This window comes from Aulostomus chinensis, chromosome 14 (assembly GCF_037954235.1).
Source record: "Aulostomus chinensis isolate RoL2024-O1b breed Wild chromosome 14, RoL_Achi_v1.0, whole genome shotgun sequence".
In the NCBI taxonomy this organism is placed as follows: Eukaryota; Metazoa; Chordata; class Actinopteri; order Syngnathiformes; family Aulostomidae; genus Aulostomus; species Aulostomus chinensis.
The window spans coordinates 4,792,518-4,819,994 of record NC_141333.1 but is presented as its reverse complement, the minus strand read 5'-3'; the positions used below and the strand labels follow the sequence as shown (position 1 = coordinate 4,819,994).

At 41.7% G+C, this 27,477-nt stretch overlaps 1 protein-coding gene and 1 long non-coding RNA gene across 11 annotated transcripts; one reads left to right on the top strand and one right to left on the bottom strand.

Moving 5' to 3' along the window:
• Positions 1-289: 289 nt before the first annotated feature.
• On the bottom strand, positions 290-18,085 carry LOC147249503 (uncharacterized). 2 transcript variants are annotated; one of them, XR_015119388.1, is made up of 3 exons: positions 17,851-18,085; positions 1,400-1,623; positions 290-634 (listed from the first exon to the last, which is right to left on the bottom strand). It is a non-coding gene; the product is annotated as an uncharacterized LOC147249503 (long non-coding RNA). The 2 variants fall into 2 exon arrangements; XR_015119387.1 differs by lacking the exon at positions 17,851-18,085 and adding an exon at positions 16,987-17,554.
• On the top strand, positions 17,009-27,477 carry fxr1 (FMR1 autosomal homolog 1). 9 transcript variants are annotated; one of them, XM_086225523.1, is made up of 19 exons: positions 17,009-17,113; positions 18,491-18,543; positions 18,644-18,737; positions 18,839-18,910; positions 18,985-19,133; positions 19,304-19,397; positions 19,514-19,630; positions 19,936-20,106; positions 20,693-20,771; positions 21,012-21,121; positions 21,231-21,326; positions 22,098-22,229; positions 22,414-22,648; positions 22,799-22,892; positions 22,971-23,092; positions 23,191-23,397; positions 24,038-24,115; positions 24,799-24,881; positions 26,469-27,477. In XM_086225523.1, exons 1-19 carry the CDS (start codon positions 17,063-17,065, stop codon positions 26,652-26,654), a joined length of 2,223 nt encoding a protein of 740 aa, XP_086081649.1. In that variant the 5' UTR covers positions 17,009-17,062; the 3' UTR covers positions 26,655-27,477. The 9 variants fall into 9 exon arrangements, with proteins under 9 accessions (XP_086081649.1, XP_086081642.1, XP_086081641.1 ...); XM_086225516.1 differs by lacking the exon at positions 24,038-24,115 and having other exon boundaries at positions 21,240-21,326; XM_086225515.1 differs by lacking the exon at positions 24,038-24,115 and having other exon boundaries at positions 21,234-21,326.

Here is a 27,477-nt window from a genome sequence, read left to right as displayed (position 1 = left end):
TTCACGTTACTTCTAGGGTTGAACATCCATTCAGATGTAATTATTCGGTGCCTCAGAAGGGAATGAACTAATTCTAGAGGAAGAAAAAGGTCAGATTTGAACTCTTTTAGAAGACAAGAACAACACCTCAGTCCAAGCAGCAGAGGCGACTGGAGAACAAGCGGGAACACGTCACGAATCACACGGAGGTCCAGAGATCTCTCCACATATCAGCACGTCCTTGATTCTTTGTCCCACGGAGTAGTTTCGTCTTAACAAGAATTACAGCCCACTCCTTTCAGTTCGACCTTCATCTTTCCGTTTTACTGTTTACACAAACCTTGGAAGAAATGTTAATTCACTGTGATTGGTCAAGGTTGATAACTTAATAAAAATAAAGTGCATATTCAGGCCTTTTAAATGAGCTTCACTTGTACATGCATCTGAGGGTCTAAAGTGACATTCATAAAATTCCTAAATTGTTCCTCAATTCATGCCTGGATAAAATTATAGATTCCTCCTCCGTCTTCCCGTGTCAGACCTGCAGTTCTGAAACTTTCCACTGGAGGGCAGTGGGACACTGTGTCTGTAGGCCGGCGCAGTGGATTGTAGAACAGGGAACAGTGCTGCTGAAGCAGTGCAGCCCTGAGTACTCCTGCGTTTTACAGAACAAACAAAAATGTCAGTCAACTGTCATTTTGGAATGAGCCTTGGAGCACAAGCAGCCTAAAACCTGAAATTTAGGATCCTGATATTAAGCTTTCATCACTGATGTGTTCCCGACTTGTTGTTCTCTCTAAATAAATCATAAAAATGTGTTTCGTGCTCTTCTCAGGTTTTTTTGTGTGTGTGTGTGTGTGGTCGTATTGCCATCCAAAATCTGCAAATTAAAGAAAACATGATTTTTTTTTTCCTTTTCAGTGCAGTATTTTAAAAAAATATGAACACTGTACCAATATTTAGAACATATAAATATTTTTGACAGATGGTTTTATGCCATCTGTGGAAATACAAAAAACCCCATCATAGTTATATCTTCGGCTTCAGTGCTTAGGGTGGAAAAAGCAACATGGATTCAAATGATTTTTTTTGGTATGTGATTATTATTATTAGCGTAAGAGTGTTTATCTGAACGAGGTGGTTTTAGTGGGTCTGATGAAGGAGGCGTGCTCATATTTCTGTTTACGACTCATCTCAACAAGCTCATTCGGGGACCTTGGTGTATTTCCGGTGCAGACACCTCATCTCTGCGCTTTCCCGCACACCTGAAGGACTTTTATTCTTCGAGAGGTTAAGTCCTGACCCTGCAATGTTGCAATAAGCTGAGAGAGAGAGGAAAGTGGGAAAGAGAAAGAAAAGAAAGAACAACAGAGGGAGGGAGGGTGAGGTGTGACTGTTGGGGGGAGAAGAATGAGAGGACCTTTTAGTCCTTGGAGGTGTGGGTCCCTCGCCTTGTTCAGCAGGTCAGCGGCAGCGGCAGCTGTCCTGCTTGACCGACTCTGATGAAGCTGCAGATTCTCGCCTTCATGAATCATCCCACTTCATTCTCCTCCTCCTCCTCGCCGGCTCCCACCTGGACTCCTTTTCACAAAGAAAAGGGATTCCTCCTCTTAGGCTTCTTTCTTCAGCACTGAGGCAATCAGACTGTTGAACACGCAGAGGGAGATGAGACATTTTAAATTAGTGTTAGGAGAGGGGGAGAGTGAGAGAAGGGGAAAATGACATTTTTCATTTTCTACAATAAAAGGTACTACATTGAATTCTCGGAGCACGACAATACGGAGGAGTAAGTAATGGAATAGGATCAGACGTGGTGTCTGTGTGTTAGTGGATAATGAGGAATTTAAAGATGTACGGTCCTCTGCTGCCATTCAATCACTCTCACCCCGTCGCTGTCACCGGCTCTCGTCTCAGAGCTGTCACAAGACTGGAGAGTCTCAAACTTCTTCAACAGGCAGACACAATTTTAAAATCGTTCCCGTAGTCATCCAAAACTTGTCTCGAGGAGTTTTCCGTGTCACCAAATCAAACCAAACGTTGCTATCGCTGCCGGACGGCTGTGTTTATCCACATAGCTCAGCCTTGAAGCCTTGACCACACTGACCTTTTGGGAGGATTTTCAAGGGCCAGTTCCATAAAATTTGAGGAATCACAAGAGATGGCTTTGGAAAACACAATACAACTGTGAGCTGCCTCAGGGCCCAGCAACAAGTCCTTCAACACAAACCAGCGAGTGTTTTCTGACCCTCCAATGCGAGCAGCACGTGTGTGCGTTTATTTTGCACCGGCACTGGTAGAAGGAAACATGCCTGATATTCCAGCTTCAAAAACAAGATACTGATCATTTCATCATGCCTGAAATAAACAGCAGCCTCCTCAGGCAGATTCTCTCCCAAATAACAGTCCTGATATTCAGTAGGCGACGGGACTCCTGCTCCCATGTCCACGTCCTGTAAGCACTGACCCCATCACCCCAGGCCTTCGCCCGGTAAACAACCTGTCTCTGATGCATCACATTCCCCTCTTTGCCTCTGTCAGTCAGTGCATTTGCCTGTGACTGACTGAGATCGACTCATCCTTAAAACAAGAGTTCCGCGTACTTTCCTTCCTTCTCGCTGGAGTCTAGAAGGGTTGCCTGCGCAGGCTCTACTCGGCCTGGCCAACGCGTCCCAATTTAGATTCAGTTTACATGAAACTTCTGTGGCTAATTGATGCTATTTATAATCATTTTGAAACTTCACGACTTCTAGGACTCATCTCACGATGCCCCCATCCCTGTCTCACGTGAGTTATATAAGTTGAAGGAAATAAGGCAGGGGTGTGAAAACACCCCGAATAGAGGTTCTTTCAGCACTTGCTTTAATACCCTCTAAGACCAAAACACCACACGCAACACAAGAGAGTATTTAGTTTGACTCTAAACTCCATAAAAACCGCCTGCAACTCAGGGTTTCTGCTCTTAAAGTGGATTCCTAGACTGAAGGCAGCCCACAAGAGTGAGAGGGGCTCAGACAGTAGAAGCTGGAGCTCTGCCAAGGAGATGACATCACATCTGCTCCTGATCAGCTCCAAAATCCAATCAATTTCCTCCGGGCTCATCCAAAACTTTAAAAAATATTGCAGTTTTTCTCACCCTAAAGTCAGTTATGAATCCACTTTTCTTAGGATTCATTTTGCTCTTTTTTGTAACATACAAAATAGAAATGTGTGTCCTTGTGACATTTTTTTCCCCCTTATAATCCAACAAGTACTTTTCTTCGTTCTGAGTACTTTGCAACACTTGTACTTCAAAGACAGCTTATCGATATACCCCCCCCCCGTGTATCTTTTCTATATAAACTCCAATCTTGAGGTGGTTTCTCCATACATATTTTACAACTAATGTCAAAAAATGTGAAAACGCTGTAATTTTCACCAATTCGAAGCAGCTGCTTCCACTCAGTGCTGATCCTGATACACCAGAGTAAATACGCAATATAGTATCCATACATTATTCATTCTTTAACTATACGTTGCAGCCATCAAACGGTGAGGCGTGTCAACACAATAACACGTCTTCAGAGTTTTGGTTCAGTCATTACACTCACTAATAATAATAACCGTAGCATTTGTAAGCTATAGCGTATCATTTAGAAACATTATGTCGTGACATCATCACAATACGACGCAGTAATTTCAGCCCTCGGGCGTAAAAGGAAAAAAAAAAAAAAAGCTGTCAAACTCAGGAGGGCCCAGAAATATTCTTTACTGCTGCAACTCTTTACACTGTTTTTGACATAATTGCTGCCCTAAGAGTGCACCAAGAGGAGAGTGAACCACATTTATTAAAGTCTTAACATCACCAAGGGGCCGTTTTTCTCCTAGTGAGCAGTCATTAGAAGCCCCCCCACACAGCGGGGAGCCCCGAGACAAAATGCAAACAAGTGCGCGCATCAGTGAGGGAGTCGCATTGTTGCTCCTCACAGCCTGATGGCATAATGTTGCTTTCATTTAGCGTTCGAGAGTTTTTCCTCTGAGTGTGCTGTTATTTTTATTATTATGATAGCGCCATTGTCAGCGTGCAAACCCACTTTTCTCTTTCTTAGCGGGATGTTTTTAATTTCATACAAAGTCACAATGTCAACCTCAAGTGTTCCATTTAGTTACAGGTTTGTTTTTTTGTCAGCCTTGTGACTTCTAGTTTGGGTTTTGTTGTTGACTTTTAATTCAGTCATGATTGAATCAGCGTGGCGAGGAGTTCAGGATGGAGAGGGAGCGCCATCAGAACATCCTTCAGCTCGTCTGTTATGAAAAGGATAAACGTTTTGGAAGTATTCAGGGCCAAAAGGGGAGTCGAGGAATTTGTTGATTTGCTAATGGAGCAGAGGTGGCAGAGGGAAAAAAACCCACCTCTACAAAAACACTCCTGCGCTGACCTCCTTTTAAATCTTTTTACACCTCCATGTCCCCAAATTCTCCCTCTCCCTTTTTATTGCAGCATTGATAAATATTCTAGTCACCACTTACGATTGATATTTCCAAGCCTTCAGCATTTAATTGTCACACCCTCAGCTACTCTGAAGATGCACTACAAGCACATTGTATGCTCAAAGGAAATTTCCCTCCAACAACAAAATTACACTCAGATACAAAGCAAGCAGAGACGCTCAAGTGCACAAAATGTACTTTCACACACACACACACACACACACACACACACACACACACACACACACACACACACACACACACACACGCATACTCCCGCTGGTACACATATTAGCATACACATGCATGTAGATAGACACTCATAGAGATGTTCTCAAAAAGCTTTCAAATTCCATTACACTACCCCAAAAACGGATTTGGGTTAATTTAGTAAACACAGGGTCATAGCTGATCTGAGAGGCAGAGAGGTGTGTGTGCGCTTCAGGCTGTGTGTGTGTGTGTGTGTGTGTGTGTTTGCATATGCGCACGTACGTGTGTGTGTGTGTGAGAGAGAGAAACGCTGACTGTGTGAAGCGGCGAGTCCTCTCTGCAGAGGCAGCAGCAGTCTAAACCCAGCCACTCTCTCCAGAGATAGCGCTTCTTTCTCATTTGCTCTGGCCCTATTTTAATAATAGCTGTGCATAAGTAATTTCTAAAAGGCCAGGCAGGCACACGGGCGCGGGTGGGGGGAAATTAAACTCATTTTATCTGTGAGCAGGTGGATTCCTATTTATCATTAACATGCATAGAATTTGCACAATGTTATTTCTTGCTGCTGCTACTGATGGAACGTCATCTAAATAATGTCGGAGGAGGGTCTGCCTTTTCTTTCTTTCTTTTTTTTTTTGCTTATGCTGGAGTGGAATTCATAGATAAAAGTACTAGGTTTTTTTTTTTGCTTGCAATTTTCTGCCAACGGAAACTAATTCTGGGAAGCTTCTTATTACAGTGCAGGCTCATTTGGTTTGCATTAAAAGGGGACAGGAGCGACATTAGGATTTCTGCCAGATTTCCAGGAGATGCTCCAACATTCGCTCTTATATCATTAGTAACGCCCCTCCCCCCACTCTACTTACAGAGGCCCTTTTCCTCTTTTAACTGGCATTAAACAATCTCTACTCATTACTGGCCCAATAATAAAACTGGAATATATTTGACTTCCTGATTTAGATCATATCAAAATATTGGAATTTAAATGTGTAATTTTCAACACATGATATGGAGGTAATAATTGCTGGATATTCTGGTTATTTTAGAATAATTCAGCTGCAGGATTACCAGTCTTTAAAAAAAAAAATAGGACTGTGGTTTCTTCATTTATTTTGGATTATAAACCAAGTTTTTTTCTCGGATGTTAGTCGTCGGTTCTAGTTTTTTCAGTTCTGGCCTTGAAACCCAATAAAACTCGATCTATTCTATATATGCAGTAAGTATAGAAAAGGTCCAGTAGTTTTCAGTTGTCTGTAGGAATGCGGGGATTCTGCCGATGTGGTCCGTGGGTCTGTCCTGGGAGGGATCCCTCTTCTGCAGCTCTCCCTGTGGTTCCTGCCCTTTTCCCCCGCTGTATAATGGTTTTTGGGGACGTTTGTCCTCACGCTGACAGTAGTTGCTGCACTTTAAAAAGATCAGGAAAATAACTCAAGGCAAATTCTAAATTTTGATTTCTGACTTTTTAAATAAAGTTATATACGGAGAGAGAGGATACGTAGCTTATATTGCATTATCATTACGCAGCTGCCTTAAACCATTATTTTCATATATGGTATTTGTCCAAAAAAAACCTGTCCAAACCTCATTTTTTTAGACTTAAAAACACAGAATGAAGTTTTCGGAACTGAGGCACTGATAGCAGGGAATATCTGGTATTGATGCTGAAAATTAAAAGGATTACAGTCTCATTTTTCTGTCAGTTGTTTGATTGACGGCTCTAACATGCATCAACTTTTCTGGCGCATTTTAGTGTTGGATGATTTAATGTCTTTGAGGTGCATTACAGCTCTAAGGACCATATTGTTATTAATATTAGGAAAAAAACGCACCAATAATAAAAACCCAACCAGCACATTAAGCTTCAGATCAAACTGAGCCTCCGTTCCATTCTGCCCATTCGCATGCTTCCTGTCACCTCTGCACACACATCCATGTTGTTGTCATGTTGAGGAACAACATCACATGCCACACTGTGCAGAGGGGGATCATGGGAGATACGTCTGCAGGCGGGATTAGCCTCGCTGTGACCAGTCATTCACACCAGTGTTTACGGCGATGAGGAGAGAGATGATGATGTGTGTCTCTGTCTCCTTTTCTCTCCCCTGACAAATATCAGCATGGCAGCTCATGGCAGCCCGGCGCTCTGACAGCCAGCCAAGCAGGCAGGCAGTCAGCCATTGTTTTGTAATGTGTTTCACTCTGCCAGCGCTGATCCTTGCTAAGGTACTTACCACGCCATTGTTGTCTAAGTATGCTATTTTCTGGCTGGGCACCTCCACTATAGAATGGGCCGCTTCTTTTTTTTTTTTTTTTTTTTCCTCCAAAAGAGAGGTTTGTTACAGTCACCGTCATGCTAATCCCGGTGTGTGATATGTATATGTGTCAACACAGAAAGAGAGGGGATTCTTAACCCAACAGAGAAATTGTGTGAATGGTAGAGAGACGGATAGACAGATCCATTCACCGCTCCCTGTCCTCCATGACACCAAATTACTGTTTATCGAAATACGAGGAGCAGTATAATCAGGATTCTTCAGAGGTATATCGTCTTATAGGTACTGGCTGTATACAGGCCTCGCGGGAGAAGCATTCACCCGGCAGGCAGATTAACCAAATAGGTCAGAGGAGGACTTTTAATTCACCAGTGTGATTGATCCTTGATTTACGAAGCTAAAATAATAATCACCAGTAAAGTCAGACTCCTCTGTTGCAGAGTTTGAGTTGCTTATTTAAAAAATAGGCAACTCAAACTCATTGTTGACGTCCTTGAATGTCGGGAATCAGTCATCGAGATCAAGCTTCGCTGCCAAACCCAAAGAACTTTACCTTCAGTTTTACTGGAGCGCACAATGTTTTAGGACAAAATCCAGACAGATTTGATGACAAAATGTGTCTGAGAGGACATCTGGGCCCAGACCCTACTCACTGAAAAGCCTTGGGTTTTTGACAAATACTCATGAAGAGTTAGAAGTAGCTTGACTGTGTGAGACTGTGGAATTCTTTCTCACTTGAAGTATTCTTAAGAGGAAAAAAAAAAAAAACTTTTAAAGGAGTGAAAAAGGGCATTCCTAAAGACGCCAAAACAACAGATAAAAGTTTGTCGCTCAGGACGGTATCGTAGAAAAGCTGAGGTATGAGTTATCTGGCTGAACCGAACAGAATTCTGAAATAAGTATATTTTCCATTCCAGCTTGTTCTCCATATTCTTTGGAGAGTTACATTTTTCAATAAATCTGACCCAAATACATCATCGTCAAATGTTCTTCCTCACAGTGCCGGTGCAGGATCCTGGTGAAGAAATACCGGGTTCCTTTGTGTTACAGTTTTTATTGGCCAAAATTGTCTAAAGTTAGAACATCGACAGTAAATCTTTAGCCAGTTGACACTGAAGCCATGCCAGCTCTCTGACCCTTAAAAACCTGAATTGACAATATAAATGAATGGAAATAATCTAATTTTATTCACACTTTGTATTTATTCTTAATGTCTGTCTCCCTGTTCACGCCTATTATCTTTCTGTCCTGAGTATTCAGTATTACCCTTGCTCCATTTTCCTGTACCTGTGTTCGATTCTCATCTGTGCCAGCATGATATATCTTTATGTGTAGAATAAAACTACTTCAATGCCTCCATAAAAAAGTGACAAGTCCTCAGTGTCCTCCATGTGGCCTTCTGTGTTCCGGCCTGACACAAGCTCCATGTGAATTAATCACTGCCTTATGATCTTTTATTTTCATATTTCTGGTCAAGTGTGCATATTTCATTTGGCCATCCTGACGGTGGAACAGTAAATCTGTGGGAGCATTAATAAGCCTAATATAGAAACATATTTGAACCCTGCTCCTCCACTAAGTAGATTATAAACATTTGTTATAGCATGTTATCATAATATCCTGCATAGCATACTGCAAAACTTCAGTGGGCCAGTTTTTCTCCCCGTGCAGTTGGAAGATCATAGTTAATTCAGCAGCGTTATGGTAATGTAGAGGTCCCTATCGGTGCCGGCATCACACATACTAACAAGCTTAGGATAAGCCCAGCCTGGAATGGTATGAGGTTTGAATTTCTGGAACCAGTGTGGTCTCTGCAGCCAAATCTCACTTCAGCAGAAACCGGTGGGGTGATTCCTCTGCTTAAAAAATTAGTGCTAGTGCATATATATTTTTTTGCAAGGAAAGGAGGTTTGATACCTTGTAAGGGAAAAAATGCACTGTATGTAAAAAAAAAAAAAAAAAAAAAAATTTTAAGGATGGCAAAAATCGTCTTGAGAAGGCTAATCAGCTGGCAACTCTGAAAAGCCTGTAACGTGCACTAAGAGATTTATACACAGCGCCGAGGTAAAGCCTTGCAACATTGTTGACTCATTTAAAGATGCCAACATCTCAACTTTGTGCACTGTGAACAAATGCACACATGTTAAGTTGGTGTACTCTGCACTTCTCCTGTCTCTGTAAACGCAGTGTATCTGCCATAAGCATGTTATGCCCCAGGGCTCATCAGCAGCATGTGATCCCAGGCAGGGCTGCCGCTGGGAGACAACATGCTAAATCCTGTTTGTGAGACTTGACTGCTCTCAGCTCTTAGACTAATCTAACCACCCTCAACCTCCAGCACCGCCGACACACGTCTGTCGATCTGACAAGAGAGGCGAGCCTGGCGGAGGGAGAAAAGTTGGTACGGAGAGGATAGAGGAAGAAAAGTTAGCACAAAGACCACAGCACACTGTATAACTTGTTCCCTCATCTGTGTTCATTTGTGACCCTAAGGTATAAATTGTTCCCTCAATTTGGTGATCATAAGGCCATAAAATATAACTTGTACCCTCAATTAGTCAAATCTTTGGAGATTATTTTATTATTTTGAAACTCCTGAAATAAAATTGAGGGAACAATTTACTGTATATTACATGGACACAAATTAGTACATTTTGGGAGCAGGTTATATCTTATGGCCTGAAAATAACGACATCAAGGGAACCGTTTGACTCTTGGAGCTATGAATTTGTTAAAATTAGTCAACAAGTTCTGTCTTGTGGCCTCAAAATATATTTTCCTCAATGGTCACTGCAGGGCTGCACACTACTTTTAGCGGAACGTTATGAAGAGTCGACTTTAAAGCTTCCACTAGTGGCTAATTCATTTTTTTTTTTAATGTTGCTGGGTAGAAACTCTGATGTGTCTTGCAGAATCTACACAAAAAACCTTGAAAAAAAAGCAAAGAGCTGTTTTTTTTATATGAAGTACACATGAAAAGGAAACTAATGACCGTGAAACTGATTGTGCAGCCTGACAAAACCTTAATGGTGGCTCAGGTGCTACACTGAGACTGCTTTCAATAGCCATAATTCAGGCCCCCCCACCACCCTAAACCATCCCCCACCTCAAAGTGTCAGAATTGGCTCTTGCTAGATCCTTTTAATGCTTCTCTTAATATTTCCACAGCAGCAGGGAGGAAGCGTGCGAGAAAGTGCTGCAACACAAACGCTGTGAAGTCCAAAGACGCACAGAAATGGGAGTAATGTGATCGCAGGTCCTGATGACACGCCAGTGACATCAGGACATAAATGACACGAAAGATGGGTAAGAGGGTCGATGTTTTCATCACCCCTTTAATTAAAATAAAAAGGAGAGCTAGAGTTTAGGGTTGTGACTTTAAGTTTTCTTCTGTGTGCAGATCTCATTCCATCACTGCTCACACAAATTAACTCTCGCACTCTCTCTCTCTCTCTATATATATATATGTATATATATATATATATGTACACAACTGCTTGTATCTTGTGTCAGGTTTGTCAGAGCAACTTAATCACTGTTCCACTTTGAATCAGAATCTGAAATACTTCATTAGTCCCTGAGTGGTTCATTACAGCAGTTAATGTTCTCTAAAAGGACTTGTAATAGTCTGTAAAGACTGTGATACAAAAAATGGATGCATCATCATACACACTATTTGCAATTGTGTAGAGGAGAAGACTTCCTTGATGGAGGCGAGCCGTCCCCAGCGTCAGCGAGCTTTACTGAAGAGAAGGAAAAGTCCGATAGAAGAGTCTAAATTTAGGACTAGGAAAGTTCCTGGGTTCCTCCAACACCTACACCCCTTTCGAACACTAAATGGCTATTTTTTTTTTGTTTATTTAAATTTTGCTAAATAACTTGACTATTACTTTAACCTTTGCCAAGGAGGTCTGTCTGTCTGTCAGCAGGATTATATGAAAACACAGGGCTGATTGATGAGGGGTGTTGTATGGACTAGAGAAGAACCCATTATATTTTGGGACGGATTAGTTGTTGTGCCACCCGGTAGCATCAGGAAGTTACACTTTTAAAAAAATAAATAAAAATTGACTCTATGCTCCTCTAAGGGGCTCAACCAGATCCATCTCAGATTTAGTCGGATACACCTTAAGACTTGGGTGATGGTTTGCGAGTTTTTTGTTAAACTGTGTTGCCATGGTGAGGTGGACAGTTTAGATGTTTCATCATAGAACAGGAAACTGTAGTAACTGGACTCCGCGTTGCCAAATCTTTTTTAAACTTCACACATCTGATGAGAGTCCTGGCCTGAAGACCCATCTGCTTCATGTGATGTACAGAAACATGGTATATATAGTAAGTGTGTGTTCTCCAGCACCACCTAGTGGACACCAGGAGTAATATTTCCGCCACACTGCGTGCGTTGGCCTGCAGCTTTTATGTGAAATCCAGATATTAACAGGTCTCACCTCCTTCTCTGTCAACAGAAAAGCCACACTCTGTGATGCACGTGGGGGTGCAAGGACTCATCACTGGTTGTGTCTTTAATTAGGGCCCAAGCACCAAAAGGTTATTGTTCACTGCACATATTGGCTATTTAATTTCATTTTAACATTTGAGAAATCATATTTTTCTTTTAAAAAAAAAGTTATATATGTGATTTGGGGAATGAGATACAGTGGTAATAATACTCCTGGAGATGTAACGTCTTTTGCCGCCTGTTCTCTCTGCCCTATTTATGTCTTTTTGTCATCTGCTCTCTTGCCTTGTGCTGCTGTGGCATTTGAACTTCCCCAATGGGGATCTATAGAGTATTATCTTATCGTATTGTATCTTAAAACTCCTGAGAACAGACTTCTGTAATGAATTTGTTGTCTGAATTTGGGTAGAACAACAATATCAGGCCCGTCTCTGTTGTTGAGTGTCTCTACATTAAGTAACACAATCATTAGGAGCTGAGTGAATCCATGCAAACAAACTAAGTTATTGATGGATCCAGGATTTACCGGTCAAGGAAGCCCACATAACTTGGACTTCATAATCTCCTGCGGGGAGATTTGCCTCCAAATGCTTGTTTTGATTCAAGCTGTCAGGGTAATACGTCATTAAAAGATGGGGGAGAAAATCATTTTTGTTCTGAAAGGACTCAACATATCTTTCAGAAAAACAAATGGATAAACACCAGAGGCAAAGTTTGAAGTTTGTATCACTGTTTTCTCTCTGGCTGGTTCAGTCACTCTCCTGCTCCCAGTCCTGGATGTCTGTCTGTCTGTCTTTCTGTATTTCCCTCCTCTCTAAATGATAATTCAGAACATCCCAGATTTGGCACTTGTAGCAGGTTTCGTAGAAAAATTAATTAATGCAAACTCCAAGTGCTATCAAAATTATACATTTGGAGCGTGCACAGATATAGCAAAGAGAGCGAGAGAGATGTGAGGACGTTCTGGTCTCATTAAGAGAGCAGGCAGAGTGGAATTAGTCTGAATATAATGACAGGCCACACTATCTCATGTAAAAACAGCCATGTTTTCCTCTCTCATTCATTGGCACTAGTAATTAGTTTTGGCCCTAAAACTGTCACCCTTTACTCTAGAAAAGGCAGATGTGATTTGAGGTGCAATTTAATCTTGCTTTAATGAAGAACTAATGGACGCATCGCAAATTACTTCCCCCCCCCCACCCCCACCCCCAACCCCTCGTGATTGAACAGGGGCTTGGGAAAAAATCCATTTCCTGCTTTTGAAAAGATCAAGAGTATCTTTGATAATGGTGAGAGCGTCACCGGCAGCTTCATTGCATCGAGCCAAAAAGCTCTTTTACCCGAATCACAATTCAGTGGAGAGGAGGCCACAATTAGTGACAAAGCAGAGAGAGCGCTGTGGGGCCCGGGTGAGCAGAAAGCCTCTCGGTGCTCCAGGCACCTTGTTAGAAACAGGCCCTGGAGGTGTCACACAGGAACAATAAGGCCTGATAAATTACCCCATGAAAAAAAAGATGTACTACTAATTTTCAATTACACCTATAATGCATTCCCGATTGGAGAGAGAAATTGGACATGTGTGGAGGAGAACAAACAGAGTCATAGGGCTCAATACACATATGATACACGGATTGTATTAGCAACAAATGACTTGGTGCTTAATGCAGCAGCTTGCTTGTGATTTTGCGCCACACAGATAGAGAGACGATGGAACAATGTTGTTACATTTGATTTTTGTCAGAATAGTGCATCAGCTATTTTTGGTCTTATTTAAAAATAAAAGATTTTTGAAAAGAGAATATTTGTATGGACTGTTTTAGCAGAGGCGAGTAGAAGTGGCAAGAGTTTGAAGTGAATCTGTGTGTGTGTGTGTGTGTGTGTGTGTGTGTGTGTGTGTTGAGCTGCTTGTTTGCGGCTCTCTAAACCACTCAAGTGACAGTGTGTTTCAAACTGGCATCATTAACGGATGGTGTTGTAGAGAATGTATCAAGGCCAAATAATAGTCCTTGAAACGGGTGAAAAGGGGATACGAGAACTGAAGAGGGTCAGACATGTGGAACATGTGTATCTGACTTCCAGTGTGTGTGTGTGTGTGTGTGTCTGTGTGTGTGTGTGTGTGTTTGACTACAGCAGGAGCAAGGCAGAAAGCCTAATGGGAGTGGGCTTAACTGCACACAGCCTCGCCACATATCTGATTACTGGGACCAGTAATTTTCTTTCCTTAAATAAGGAAGAAATTGGATAGGATGAATGAAATTTGGCTGTCATATTGCAATGATGGTGCAGCAGGGAGATTATGTGTTTCACATAATCGTTCATCATTTCCCAACCAGTGTTCAGGCTTAGCATAATGGAATTGGTAAACTGGTTTAAATCAGAACGTGAGGACAGACTATCAGGCCGACTGTGAGGGTCTTCAGACCCTGCAGAATATTTTCACCACACAGTTGCACACATGAAGGCTGCAAACACTGCATGAATGCTGCAGAGCACGTCTGTACCTCCTCCCAATGTCAGTTTACATCTAAATATACCTCACCACAGTGTAGTGTGTTTACTGTGTAATACTTCATCCTCGTGCTGCTGTTCAGCAGTTGTTGTTTTTTCTGAGGTGATAATGAAGATTTTTCTGATCATAATTTTGATAGTCAACTGTATTCTGTTTGGGTTTACTTTCCTTTTAATGAATAAGTGTCTTAAAGTTTGAATTTTTTTTTTTAAACAAATGAAAAATTCCCTTTCAGACAAAAACCTGAGTAAATCTCAATTTGCTTTGAATTAAGGGATTTTGATAAAATTGACCTCTTACTTCTGTATTATGTGTTAAAATAATAGTGGCTGTTACTACCAAATGTCAACCAGGGTTTTGTTTGCCTGTTTGCATTGTTGTTTATCTTATGATTTCTTAATTTTGTTCACCAACAAAATCTGTCTGATTCAGGTTTAATTTTTTTCTGTATGTTTTATGGAATAAAAGAACATCTTTGAATGATAAAAAGGAAAAACTGATACATTTCGGTCAATGTTAATCTGCTCATAATTCAAATGATAACATAGCCAAGACAATGATGGATGGAGAGGATGCAAAATTAGTACGGTTGTCCTTTTATGAACTTCAAGAAAAACAGCAAGACAAAACATGTTATCAACCAGTACCTGTTTAACTGATGAGCAAGAGGAACATGAATATTCATACACGCAATTTAATACTTTGATGTAAAAATTGAAAATAACCACCTTGTGTGCCTTCCAACTCATATAAAACACCTGCAGATGTACTTCAAAACACCAACATAGCATCAAATACTAAACAGTATTAACTTGTAATTGCTTTGATTCTTGGTTCATTCAGCAGTGAGTGTGACTTCCCTGAACTGTTGTGGGGTCAGTTTTTCCACGTCAGCACACTCCAATCTATAGTCAAGCAGAAAATGGTACAAAATATTACCTAAACGCTACTCCAGATCTGTTGCTAAGTGATATTTCTACCTTGATTCGACACTATTTTGATGTAGAGTTCATATATTTTGAAGCCACGATATGAAGTCCTGGTGGACATCATAATAAATACAGGGCAGAACCGTCCCCAGGAGGTTAAATATCAGCCACTAGGTGTCACAGTGGCTATTTGTAAAAGATGAGCCGCTGCTGCGCTGCTCTTTTACTGACTCCCACTCTCCATGTGGAGTCTAATGAGGGTCTGTCTCCTGGAGAAGAACTAGTAAACAATATACCTGTTAAATAAATGACTTCCAAGGAGCGTAATCTCCACTACCCGAGAGCTATTCTGTCAGCATATTGGTTCAAAATGACATTGCAGGCTGTGTCGCTAAAATAAATAAATGAATTTGCAAAAAAGTGGTGGAATACGGCCCTTAAAAATGTATGTTCTCAATGCACAATGGGCACAAATTTGTTAAACCGTGTCAATAAATCAATAATGAATGGAACAATTATGATTCGTCTGATATCTGACGTTAGAAATATGCCCTCTATCTGTAAATCATCCAAATAAAGCAATGTAACCAAGATAGATGAGACCTAAATATTTGTGATGTCTGATGCTTGTTGCTGCACTGACTTAACTCGTGAGGAAGAAGCCACTCTCACTCCCCTTCTCTCTTCCCTGTGTCTGTTTCTGCATTATGTAATCCTTCAAAAACAATAAATGATACAGTTTCAGTATCTGCCTGATCCTGCACTTAAGTTGCAACTAGAACTATGGCGTGCTGCAGGGACGGCCTGTGTTTGTGGAGCAACCTTGTTTGAATACTTGTATGATGGTATGATTTTTAGAGGACAAATGCAGTGGCTTTAAGCACAAAGCCAATGTTAGGCAATGAACAAACTACACCGTGGACGCATGACTTGTTAGCAGCCACCATTATTTTCAAACGCTTACACACGTTGAAATTAACGAGTGCAAACCAAAGACAAAACTCATCGACCTTGAGGTGAGAGAACAAGATGTTCGGCAATGCAGACTTCTTCCTGCCTTCTTTCTCTCTGCCACTCTATCAACCCCCAAACTAGGGGTGTTAAAACCATGCCTTAATTTTGATTTAATGTGAGAAACTTCTACCCTTAAAAAAGACTTCTTTGGCACGAGCTACGTTAAAACTTTAAGAGCTACACATCAGTGGTTTAAACAATCTCATCAGAAACCTCAGGCTGAGCCTCGTCTACAGCTGAACCAGGACTCTGGACTAATCTCTATGAAAATATAAGAAGGGTAGAATCTCTTGACTCTTTTAAAAGACGCACTTTAAATCCTCGATTCGCCTGCGATGATGCTTGATATGATTTGTATTTTACATTGTGAGATCCTTACCATAATACCACATTGTGAAAATACTCTCATTAGAAGTGAAATTCATCCATTGAAAATTTTAATTAAGCAAGTCAGTGCAATCAAGAAGATGTATTTAAAGCAAAAGCACTAAATGCAGACAAATGCCCTCTGTGGTTGTTATTCTATTATATATTACATCATCAGATCATTATTATTCATAATTTAAGGTCAAAGTAGGATCTTTCTGAATACAATAGTTTGCAGTTTCTATTTTCAACCTTTGTGTCCGACTGCAACTATTTAAAAGTTTTATTATGGATAAATCTGCTGATCCTTTACCAAAATTTAACCATAAATTGTTTTCGATTTCTAAAACAATATCTGAAAATAACGAGGAATGTCAACACAATGTAAAGGCATCAAATCTACACATTTGTGATGCAGGAATCATGAGAAGTTTTTTACATGAGAGATGATAAATAAACAAAATAGTTGATGATGTGTTTTCTGGCTGCTTGTTGAAATGATTTGGCGGTTTACAACACAATGTCACTTTTTATCTCCTCTATATATGTTTTGTGTAAAAATCCTAACCCGAGACGGAGTAAATAATGCATCCAGGTAAATAATGAGGCCTAAAAATATTTACATCTGAGGGGAAATGGAGTGATTGGAAAGTAGCAAGGCTCAAGTAAGGTTAATCATATTTGTACTTAAGTACAGAGGCTGAGGAAATAGTTTAGTTAGACTCCATAACCGCTGCCTGCATTTACTCCAAATGTACTGTAGAAATAAAGTTTGCTTACTTTCATGGAGCAGGTAACTCTACACTCTGGTGCTTTAAGGAGCACCTGTCGTCCCAACATCCTTTGCGTGTCCAATATGGAAGAACTGGAGGTGGAGGTCCGTGGCTCCAACGGGGCTTATTATAAGGTAAATACCGGGTTATCAGTATCAAACACGGCACGGTGTTTCATCTTACCGTATATTAGCTGAAGCGTGACGGCCCGTGTGAGTATTTTACAGCGAGTTCTAAACCCCTTGCTATTAGCTTGTACTAGCCATGCTAGCTACAGTTAGCCGGCTAAGCTAGCACCGCTCTCGAATCTTCGTCACTGTTTTATAGCGGTCCTTTCCCCCCCCGCTCCGACTCCTACAAACACGATATTGACTCCAATCATAGCTTATGTACACCTGATTGAGGTTTTTATTCATTCTGCTCGACGTTTGGCTGCTGAAAGTGAGCTAAGTTGTCTTAACTGTTGACGTCAAGTATTTGGCTAAACTATGATGAGGCTGGACTGGAATGTTATGTATATCTGATTGAAAGTTGCCATGTATTCGGGCGTTTGTTTTTTTTTAACCGCCAGGGGTTTGGCCTGGTAGCTTTGTGTAGGCTCAGTGGCTAATGAGGGATGTCGAAGCCGTGTTCCGAGGTGCTGCACCTACTCAGCGGCTGTTGTCGCTTTCTATTTTTTGATTCTTCCATCATGTCGAAGCTATTTTTTGTATGTGCTAGCCAGCTGTTCCTTGTCAGTCATGGCCAGCTGACAGGAGAGGGGAGGGACACGGATACCGAAACTTAAATGCTATTTCTAGATCTGCTGTTTAAAGTAAAAGACCCGTCTACTCTCCTTGCTCCTCCTCTCTTGTGTGCTCTTCCTATTTACCTGTCCCATTCACCTCCTTCCTCATTGTTTGTCCACTCGTGAGTCACTTCATTCACTGCCAGGCTTACCAGTTGCGCAGGTGAAATTTAGACCCAGAAAAACATATTGAAAGACGGTTGTCATTAGTAGGAGGCCTCGTTCCTCTGTCTTTCAATAAATGCTGCAGGAAGTTTTAAAAATGGTAGCTACCCACAACAAGATCTTTCGTCAGTATTTAAAAATGTTATAATAAAAACAGCGATACGAGCTACTGCAGTACGTTTGAATGCAAAAATGAAATGTTGAATTCACAGCTTGTCTGATTATCCATATGCTTTTCATGGCCATTTAATTCTGGAGTGGAAAAATACGCATTTCAAAATTATTAGTAATTTGTGTGCATGTTTCTTGGTAACCAAGCTAGTCCTGCGATACCATTTGTTTATTTTATCACAAGTATTGTTCTCAGTCGGAATATGCTTTTTCATGAGATTGCGCGGCACTAGTTTCTATGAAACGTTGCGTATTAATTTGGACTGTGTGTACATCTTTTTTCCCTGTACTGTGTGTAAATGAAGGTTGCGGTGCTGCAGTTTCTGATTCAGTTGGTTGTGATGCTCATGCCGCGGCACATGGTCTCATCTGTGTCTCTGTCCTTCAGGGCTTTGTCAAAGATATCCACGATGACTCTCTCACCATTGCCTTTGAGAACAAGTGAGTATTTTCTTGTAAATTTGTTCCAGCTGCTTTACATGACGACAAAGAAACGTGGGGCCGTTGCGTAGCATGGTTGGAAATTATCTTCTTATTTCAGTTGGCAGCCAGAACGCCAGGTGCCCTTCGGTGATGTCAGGATGCCTCCTCCTGCTGATGCGAAGAAGGACATTGGGGAGGGCGAGGAGGTGGAGGTAAGGGTGAAGTACACATCCATCTATTTTCTTGGTATTTCTCATTGAATGGAGTCCCCCTCTGCTCGTCTCTTTATCTCTTTGTCTTACCTTCCTGTCAGATCCTTTCCAGAGCCAATGAGCAGGAGCCTTGTGGTTGGTGGCTGGCAAAAGTCCGCATGATGAAAGGAGATGTGAGTACTGCTAAAACAAACTCCTTTCAGTGTTTTGTAGGTTATTTTATGTACTTGAGCCATTGTCTTTTCAGTTCTATGTGATTGAGTACGCAGCCTGCGATGCCACCTACAATGAGATAGTGACCTTTGAACGCCTGCGTCCAGTCAACACCAACAAGGCAATCACTAAGAATTCCTTTCACAAGTGCAGTGTCATTGTCCCTCAAGATCTCCAAGACGCGTATGTACCGTTGCATGACTCAACAGTACTCAAATTAAATGTTTCTTTTTGCTATTTTAAGAGTTTTGGCAGATTTTTCCAGTTCTAGTCCCTTGACAGATGCAGGGCTACCAATGCTGTTTATGTGAAGTTTTGGCTTTTTAAAGCGTTTAATTGTTTGTTCATTTCAGGTGCCAGAATGAGAATGCCCATAAAGATTTCAAGAAAGCTGTGGGAGCCTGTCGAGTCTCATACTGTCCTGAGACCAGCCAGCTAGTCATTGTGGTAACTGCTTTGTTGTACCACTTGTGTCCTGCATTTGTTTGTGTATAAATATCTGAGGTGGTTATACATTTGGGCACATAATGGGTTGATAAACTTTTGTTTATTTATGTTTGTAGTCCACCAATGAGACAACAGTAAAGCGCGTGTCTCTGCTGAGTGACATGCACCTGCGTAGCCTCCGGACCAAGCTGCTGCTGATGTCTCGCAACCAGGAAGCTACAAAACACCTTGAGGTTAGTTGTAATGTCACTGCGGTAACCTGGCTATCTCGTAGGCAACTTGGTACACATGGAAAGGGGCCAGCTTTTTAAATAAGTGGTAAAGAGTCAGTTTGGTGCCGTGGTAACATGAAGGACACACGGTAGCCCCATGCAACTGGGAGCCACTACCAACAATGAATGAATACCATATTCTAAGACCTAGAATCACAACACATTCTGATCAGTTTTTACAAAAAGGTAACTGAAGAAGAGGTAGAAAATATGAAAATGTTTAAGATCAAAGACTAACTTCATAAATATTACTGTGTTTTGTGTAGAGCTCCAGGCAGCTGGTGTCCTCCTTCCAGGAGGAATTCACGGTGAGACCAGATCTGATGGGTCTGGCCATCGGCAGTCATGGCAGCAACATTCAGCAAGCACGAAAAGTTCCAGGTGTCACAGCGATTGAGCTGGATGAGGAGACCGGAACCTTCAGGATTTATGGAGAGGTATAGTGGAGTGTTAACAACACTAAAAATGTCGTGGGAAATTGTGTGAATATATTACAAATTTCTGTATGATTGTACTTCAACATTTGCAGTGTATTGGTACGCAGAAATCCCATCAGGGTACGGACCTTGTTGTTGGAAGTCTTGATTTGATGTGTTTTCTTTTGACCTCAACATAAGAATGTGTTTGTATCATGGATTCTGTTTTGGTATCAGAATGGTTACACCTTTTGGGAAAAAGTATTTGAAATATGATTCACAAATACCTACATGCTAGACATCAACAGAATAATCGGTTTTGTGACTATTGACTTCCTTTTTATACCTGTATGTTGTACCAAACCACAAACTGTTTTTTGGCAATTAATTGGGAAAAATGTGTATAAACCCTGGTAAGAGGCATGATATTGATAGTGCAGATTATTAATAGTTGTGTTTTCAAGGGATTTGACCAGTATTCTCATCAAATGTTTGCAGAGTGACAGGAGCGTGTTTCTGGATTACACTCATGTTGACTGTAGACCATGTATGTGTGGTAGTCGTCTGAGCAGGATGCTGACTGAAGTTCCTCTGTGTTGGTTTTCAGACAGCAGAAGCTGTAAAGAAGGCCAGGAACTACCTGGAGTTCTTGGAGGATTCTGTCCAGGTGCCGAGAAACCTTGTCGGTATGTAGACATCGATGCACTGCAGTGGTCAACTGTCACCGGAATTCTGTGCCTCCTGTTATACACCTTTCACGCAAGACAGTTTTAAACTATTTAGTGTAATATCTACATGATCATAGACTAACCTGTCATATGGCAGTTATTTTTTTCAATGCAGGAATCTTTCACGCACCATTGGTATCATCTGCTATATTTCATTGCAACATTGACCTCAACATCTCTGCTGCTCTGTGTCCTCAGGAAAAGTGATTGGTAAGAATGGTAAAGTCATTCAGGAGATTGTGGACAAGTCAGGTGTGGTGAGGGTCCGGATAGAAGGAGACAATGACACCAAGCAGCCGCGACAGGAAGTAAGCTTGCTACAGCAGTGCAGTGTGTACTGATGCGTGTCACCAGCTCCCTTTCTTACTTGCCAGGGGTTGGCCGATACTAACTTGTGCGTTGTGTTGTTTTGTTTTGTTGACACAGGGAATGGTCCCCTTTACCTTTGTCGGTACGAAGGAGAGTATCGGAAATGTTCAAGTCTTGCTGGAGTACCACATCTCGTACCTCAATGTAAGAAGACGGGTTTGTGTGCGTAAAGGGTTTGCATGTTGTGCATGTCCATGTGCCAATCCTTGAATTATGATCAGTCTCTTTTCTGGGTACGGATTTAATTGTCCTCCCTGCCAAATGTGCAGTGGGTTGGACTTGTGTGCATGTGGGGCCTAACTAACATTTAATCAGCCCTTGTCCACATGTTTGCATCATGTTGATTACTGCAAAGTGAACAGGGCAATTTTGTGTTGAAAAGGGATACCTGAAGGGGAAATCATGTACACACATTATGTCACATTACGATACCTCATGAAAGTGAAAAAATATCCACTTTTTATTTTATTGTGCAGTAATCAGAGAAAACATCAAATTTCTCAGTGTTTTTTCAGTGGTTTTGTTTTTTTTTTTGCCTGAAATAATGCATTAACAAAGCATTCTAATGAGAAAGAACATATGAAAACAATTGGGTTATTGTCCAGTGGGAAGTGAAAAGGTCAATGTAAAGAGAGGTGTGCAAACATGTCCAGGGGTGATAAAAGAGGGTGAATGGCGTTTAATGTTATTTCAGTACCAGCTGTATGACTTAATTACTGGCAAAAGCTTTCACGATGTGTACAATTGGTTTGAGGTGCAATTGTGACTGCCATGCACACATCGGTTATTAACATTTATCTTCATCAATGTGACTTGCTTGTGTGATTTTGCTTTGTATACATTTGGCACTGTGTATGTGTGTGTCTTGAGCTGTTTGCATGCCTTGTGTGTGTTGGTTTTGCACTGTGTGTGTAGGACATGGTGGAGCTTCTCGCGGAGAGCCTGCAGCTAAAGGAAGAGCTGAGGCAGATTGTGGATTATACAGAGAGAAGCAGCCTAGCACGATTGAGAATATGCGGCACAAGGCACAAAGGATGTGATGTAGATGTGTGTATGATGAGTATACAAGTCAAAAAGACAAACTCAAGAGATTTGCTTGCTGCTCTGATTCTCCAAAGAATTACACACACGTTAGATTCTTTTCTGCCGATTGCTACCTCTCTCTCTCTCTTCTGCCTTATTTTCTGTCATTTTTTTTGTCTTGCACCTGATATTCGTTTTGTCCCTCAAGGAGGTTGAACAGCTTCGTCTGGAGCGGATGCAGATTGATGAGCAGTTGCGTCAGATCACACAGGGCCACCGACCAGCTGACAGGGAGAGAGGAGAGAGGGGGGAGAGAGGAGGAGGAGGAGGAGGAGGAGGAGGAGATGGCAACTCCAGTGCCTCCTCATCCTCTTTACATGGTAGTCGCTCCTACAACAGTCGAGGCCGAGGGCGTAGAGGCCACAGCTACAGCACTGGATATGGTGGGCATCTTATTTAACTACTCACCTACGGTGTGAATTGGAAATTTAGAGTAAAGTTCAGGAAAAATAAAGCCAGATAATCATAGGAATTTGTGTCTATACTTTACAAAAGCTGTATTAAGTGAATCCTTGCTGTGTGTCTGGTTCCAGGCACCAACTCAGAGCATTCTAATGCGTCTGAGACAGACTCTGAGCGCAGGGAGGAGCTCAGTGACTGGTCCCTGGCTGGAGAGGACCAGGACAGGTGAATACTCTTCAAATACCTCTTGTTACTTGTGTGTAACATTTGAATTAATTGATGCTTTGAATGGCTGATGTGCAGGGATAGAGAGCGAGGCCAACGTCCGCCAAGAGATGGTCGCAGGAGGCCAGGACCGGGCAGAGGACGAGGAGGGCCTGGAGGACGGGGAAGGGGAGGAAGAGGAGGATACAACAACAACTCTGGTAAAAGTCACTTTCCACTCTCACCAGGATGCATATAGAGGGAACAGCAAAGGCCTGTTTCTCTTGTATGAATCTTGTCCTGTTGCCATCCTCTGAAGGGCCTCGTAACTATGATGACCCCTATGCCTACGGAGTCTTGGAGACAAACACTGAGACAGACCAGACAGCTGATACAGATGCTAGTGAGTCAAACTTACCTGCCAACCGCCGACGGAGATCTCGACGACGTAGAACAGATGAGGACACCACACTGATGGATGGCATGAGCGAGTCCGACAACGCCTCAATGAGTGAAAATGGAATAGGTATGGAAGTGACATGGAAGGATCATTTAACAGGGCCTCAACTGAACACTGCATACATGGAGCACCTGTGTTTTTCCTCTAGGATATCTTATAATAAGCTCTGTCGTAGTGCCGGAAGAGTGAATCAATAGCAGGGGCCCCAAACTTTTTCCCTTGTAGGGCCAAAACTGAAATGTAATTGTGTGCTGCTGAAATGAAACACATTTTTCTTTTTCTAACTTGGCTTGTGCCAAACTGGCCTTTGCAAAGTGTTGATTTAAAAAAAAAAGAGAGAGAGAGAGAGAGAGAGAGAGAGGGAAAAAATGGGTGAGTTATACATTTTTACCCTGCAGAAAATTAAGAATGTACAAATGAATTTCCATGACAATTTTTTTTACCTTATTTTTCCACATCTTATTTTAGGCCTAGTTTTAGGCTTTTTTAAAAAAAAATTTTTTTTTTTACATAAATCTGGCAGGTCAAAATTGGCCTGCCATCAGTTTCAATTCTCTGCCCTAACTTTGGGCAGCCCTGACCTTGAGTGTGCAGCGCTGCATCATTTCAAACATAATAGGAGTAAATACAGACTACAGACAGGTCTCTGGTTGATATGACACCTTACCCCCAAATCCCTCTGTCTGTGATGACCCAACACCCTTAGATGACTCTGAAGCTCAGCCTCAGCGCCGTAACCGTAGCCGACGTCGCCGCATTCGCCTGCCCGAAGAGAGGCAGCCAGGTAACGGTGGCGGTCGCCAGTAACGCCTTCTCTGGTCAGGCTGGTATTTGTTCTGCTAAACGTTTGCGCAGCAGGTTTGTTGTGTTTCACAAAAAAATGACTAAACCAAACTCTTACAAAACAAATCTTTTAAATGACATATAGTTGAATTTGCTTGCTAAATGGTTGATGTGGCTGTTTTGCACATGGGCCTTCACCGTCTGCACGAGTGTGATGTGCAAATGGAACTTTGCCTGCTCCCTTTATTATTGTATTTCACTGCAGTATCAAATCCTCACTCAGTACTTTTTTTATTTTTAATTTTAACTAACTAACATGTGATGTTGCATTTGTCAAGTATTGGAAGCCTCCAGTTTGGCCGGAATAAAATGTTTGTTTTGTCTGTAACACAGTTCAGAGAGGTTTGTGTCAAAGTTCAGTAAGTTTGGCAGACAATGAGGATGTACACAAGAAGAAAATATAAATGCTGTCTGTACAGGGTAACTGAAATGTGTCTGAAGCTGCACGTTGGTGTTGATGTGCTTTCAGAAAAGAGACGTTGGGTGTTAGTGGACCGAAGGATCCAGAACATCAGGGACAGATGTGTGGACAAGGGATCAGCTCTGTCTTTGAGGGTTTTTGCTTATGTCCCCCATCGAAAGAAAGTAGACACTGTGACCAATAGTTGTCTCTTGTCTCCACAGTGACCGTGGCTGACTACATATCCAGGGCTGAGTCTCAGAGCAGACAGACGACCACCAAGGACACCAAGAAAACCAAGGATGTGGTGAGTACTTAAATAATGAAATGGCTTATGTTTGTTTAACTTAACAAAACAAGGTGAAACCTAGTGTATGGCGTGATGCATGGTCAGAGAGCTGGAATGTGGTGAATGTGTCGCAAGGATACAATTGTAGTTAATGTGTATTCCTTGATATTATGTTTTCATTTTTATCTCGTGCTTCAGTAATAATAACCCTTGAATAGGTCTGAAACAGCACTACATGTAACGTGGTCAAGCTACGGATGTTTCAAGTCCAGTGTTAAGAGGAGATCTTGTCACTCATATGTGATGTTTGATTTGTGTATTAAAGTGGTGTTAAATGAATGCTTCTTCAAGCACCCTGGGTACTGCAGGCCGACTGTCCTCCAACTATTTCCCCACCTTGCAACTTAGAAGAGACAGCAGGTCTCTTCTCTTAACACAGGAAACATCTCCACGACCTTTCTGTCTTCACCGTTAGTGACAGGTGTCGAAAGATGTCCACTGCTCATGGAGATGCACACACGGCGGATTAAATTATTGATATTTGTAATGTCGGCTGATGAGCTATTGTAAGATAATTTGTCCAAAAGGAATGTGAGGTAACAAAGCATCATTGTAATCAACATTCAGCTCCAGGGTTGGTCTTGCTGGAGAGTGGTAAATTACAGTTGCCAATTCTGCTTGTTACAGAATTTCAGTTCGTAGAGTTCAGCAGATGTAAAAATCAACAGAAAATAACAACAACCCACTGTGGAGTGACTTGAGTGTAAGAAAATGTGAATGAGAAACTCTCTTCTCAAGTCTTTATTGCCCTTCGTGAACGTAGGAGACGACTCCACTGTAGAAGCTGCACATTTAAACATTGCCACTCACTCACTCAGCGACCACAGCTGCTATATTCAAGCCAGATACTTCCCAGCAGCAATTGATGCATGACCATCACTTAGGGGGCCTCAGAAACTCGAACACCCAGACATAAACTAGCTTTGACTCTTTGTCTAAGTTGGTTGGTTTTTCAAATGTTTGTTTTTTTTTCCCAGTTAAGGTCTGTGGTTCCGTAGCTTTACTTATTTTAAAGTTTTTGCTCTGTGACATGAGATACATCTGTAAATGGCACAACTGTGAATTATGAAACTTTTGAAGTGTCTTCAAATTAGCTGTTGCGAACAAGTGGCTAAACAAGACCACAGAGGTTTTGGCAGGTGTTCAATTACATCCCACCGAAAGCAGAAGGAGCATCAGCGAGCTGTGGTGACGTAAGGTTCAGAGCCTAATGTTAACTTTATACTCCCAATGATTGCATTTATGCTTCTAAAAGCATAGAAGTGGTGCTCAGTAAGGGAAATTATCATTATTAACACAACCTGTAAGTCTCAGAACTTTCAGTAATCTGAAATCTAGTTGAAAATCTGATTGATCTTTGGTTGAGGGATTCCATGGCGATATTAACTCCCAGGTTGGCACACAGAAATGGGGGCTCTCAGTTAACTGCCCTTATTTAACCGGATTCTTTTCCTCTTGGCTACTTGGGCGAGACGTTATTTTAATACATTTGACAAACACTCCCTATTTTTCCCATTCTGCTCTGTTTCTTACCATTCTCATCAGGGTCAGGTGGACGCCATTGCTGAGCACAGTCCTCAGCCTGCCCCTGCAACCACCAACGGCTCAAGCAACAGTCCTGCTGACAGCGAGAGCAACAAGGCCACCAGAGCTCCCAGGTCTTCCACCGAGAGGGCCGCCAAGGTCTCCTACGAGGAGGACCCGCAAACTGTCGTCAACGGACTCTCCTAGTCAGACCCCGGCGAAGGAAATGGTTTCATATATTCAGCTTCTCTGGCTGGGCTTGATCTCTTCAGCAGCCTCAAAAGTGAATCTTTACATTTAAATAAGCACTGTTCTTTTTTACTTTAGGAATATTTGAAACCTGTTCCACTGCACAAGTTTCAGAGGTCTGTATGTTAACCTCCCCTTTACATGTTCTGTCCAGCTATTCATGTTACAAATTTTTTTAAATTGTTTTTTTTTTTTTTACAATAGTTCTTCCTGTATGAGCTTGCCAAAGATAGTCAAACACACACACACAAACACACATATTCTAACTGTACCACTCTTCAGTCCACTCTTCATTAAGAGTTCAAGGAGAGGAAAGACTGAATGCAGTATTTTTAAAAATGTAGACAGGGATTCCACTCAAACCCATACTGTGGTATGAATGCAGCAGTTCTTTTGTATTGGTAAAAATAACATCATAGCAGGGTTTTAAAACTGAAAAATACATCTGCCTTTTATCAGGTGGACACAGAAAATAAGCTTCCACAATGTTTTTTCAGGATCTTTTGTGCATCTGAAGTAGTTTGTATACTTTAATTGTTCTGCATGATCAGTACCACAGTGCAGATAGGTTTGTTGGAAACCTGGTTATATTTGACGTTATGTGATCAGCTGTTGTGCCTTGAGAGTAGTTTCAACATATTGTTGCCTGGCTCTGCACACTGTCTGAAAGCTTGTCACTCATTTCTCTGTTGCACGGACGCCCTCACCTGCCCAGGTGGAGCTGGATGAACTGTTGACTACAGAACCCTGGAGTGGCCATGGAGGGCTTTTTGTGGGGGGG

Bases quoted from the DNA above. Each gene is read 5' to 3' on its own strand.
- fxr1 (XM_086225523.1), top strand. From the start codon at position 17,063: ATGGAAGAACTGGAGGTGGAGGTCCGTGGCTCCAACGGGGCTTATTAT. The intron at 19,398-19,513 runs GTAACTGCTTTG...TTATGTTTGTAG, and splicing joins CCAGCCAGCTAGTCATTGTG to TCCACCAATGAGACAACAGT. The intron at 23,093-23,190 runs GTAAAAGTCACT...CATCCTCTGAAG, and splicing joins AGGATACAACAACAACTCTG to GGCCTCGTAACTATGATGAC.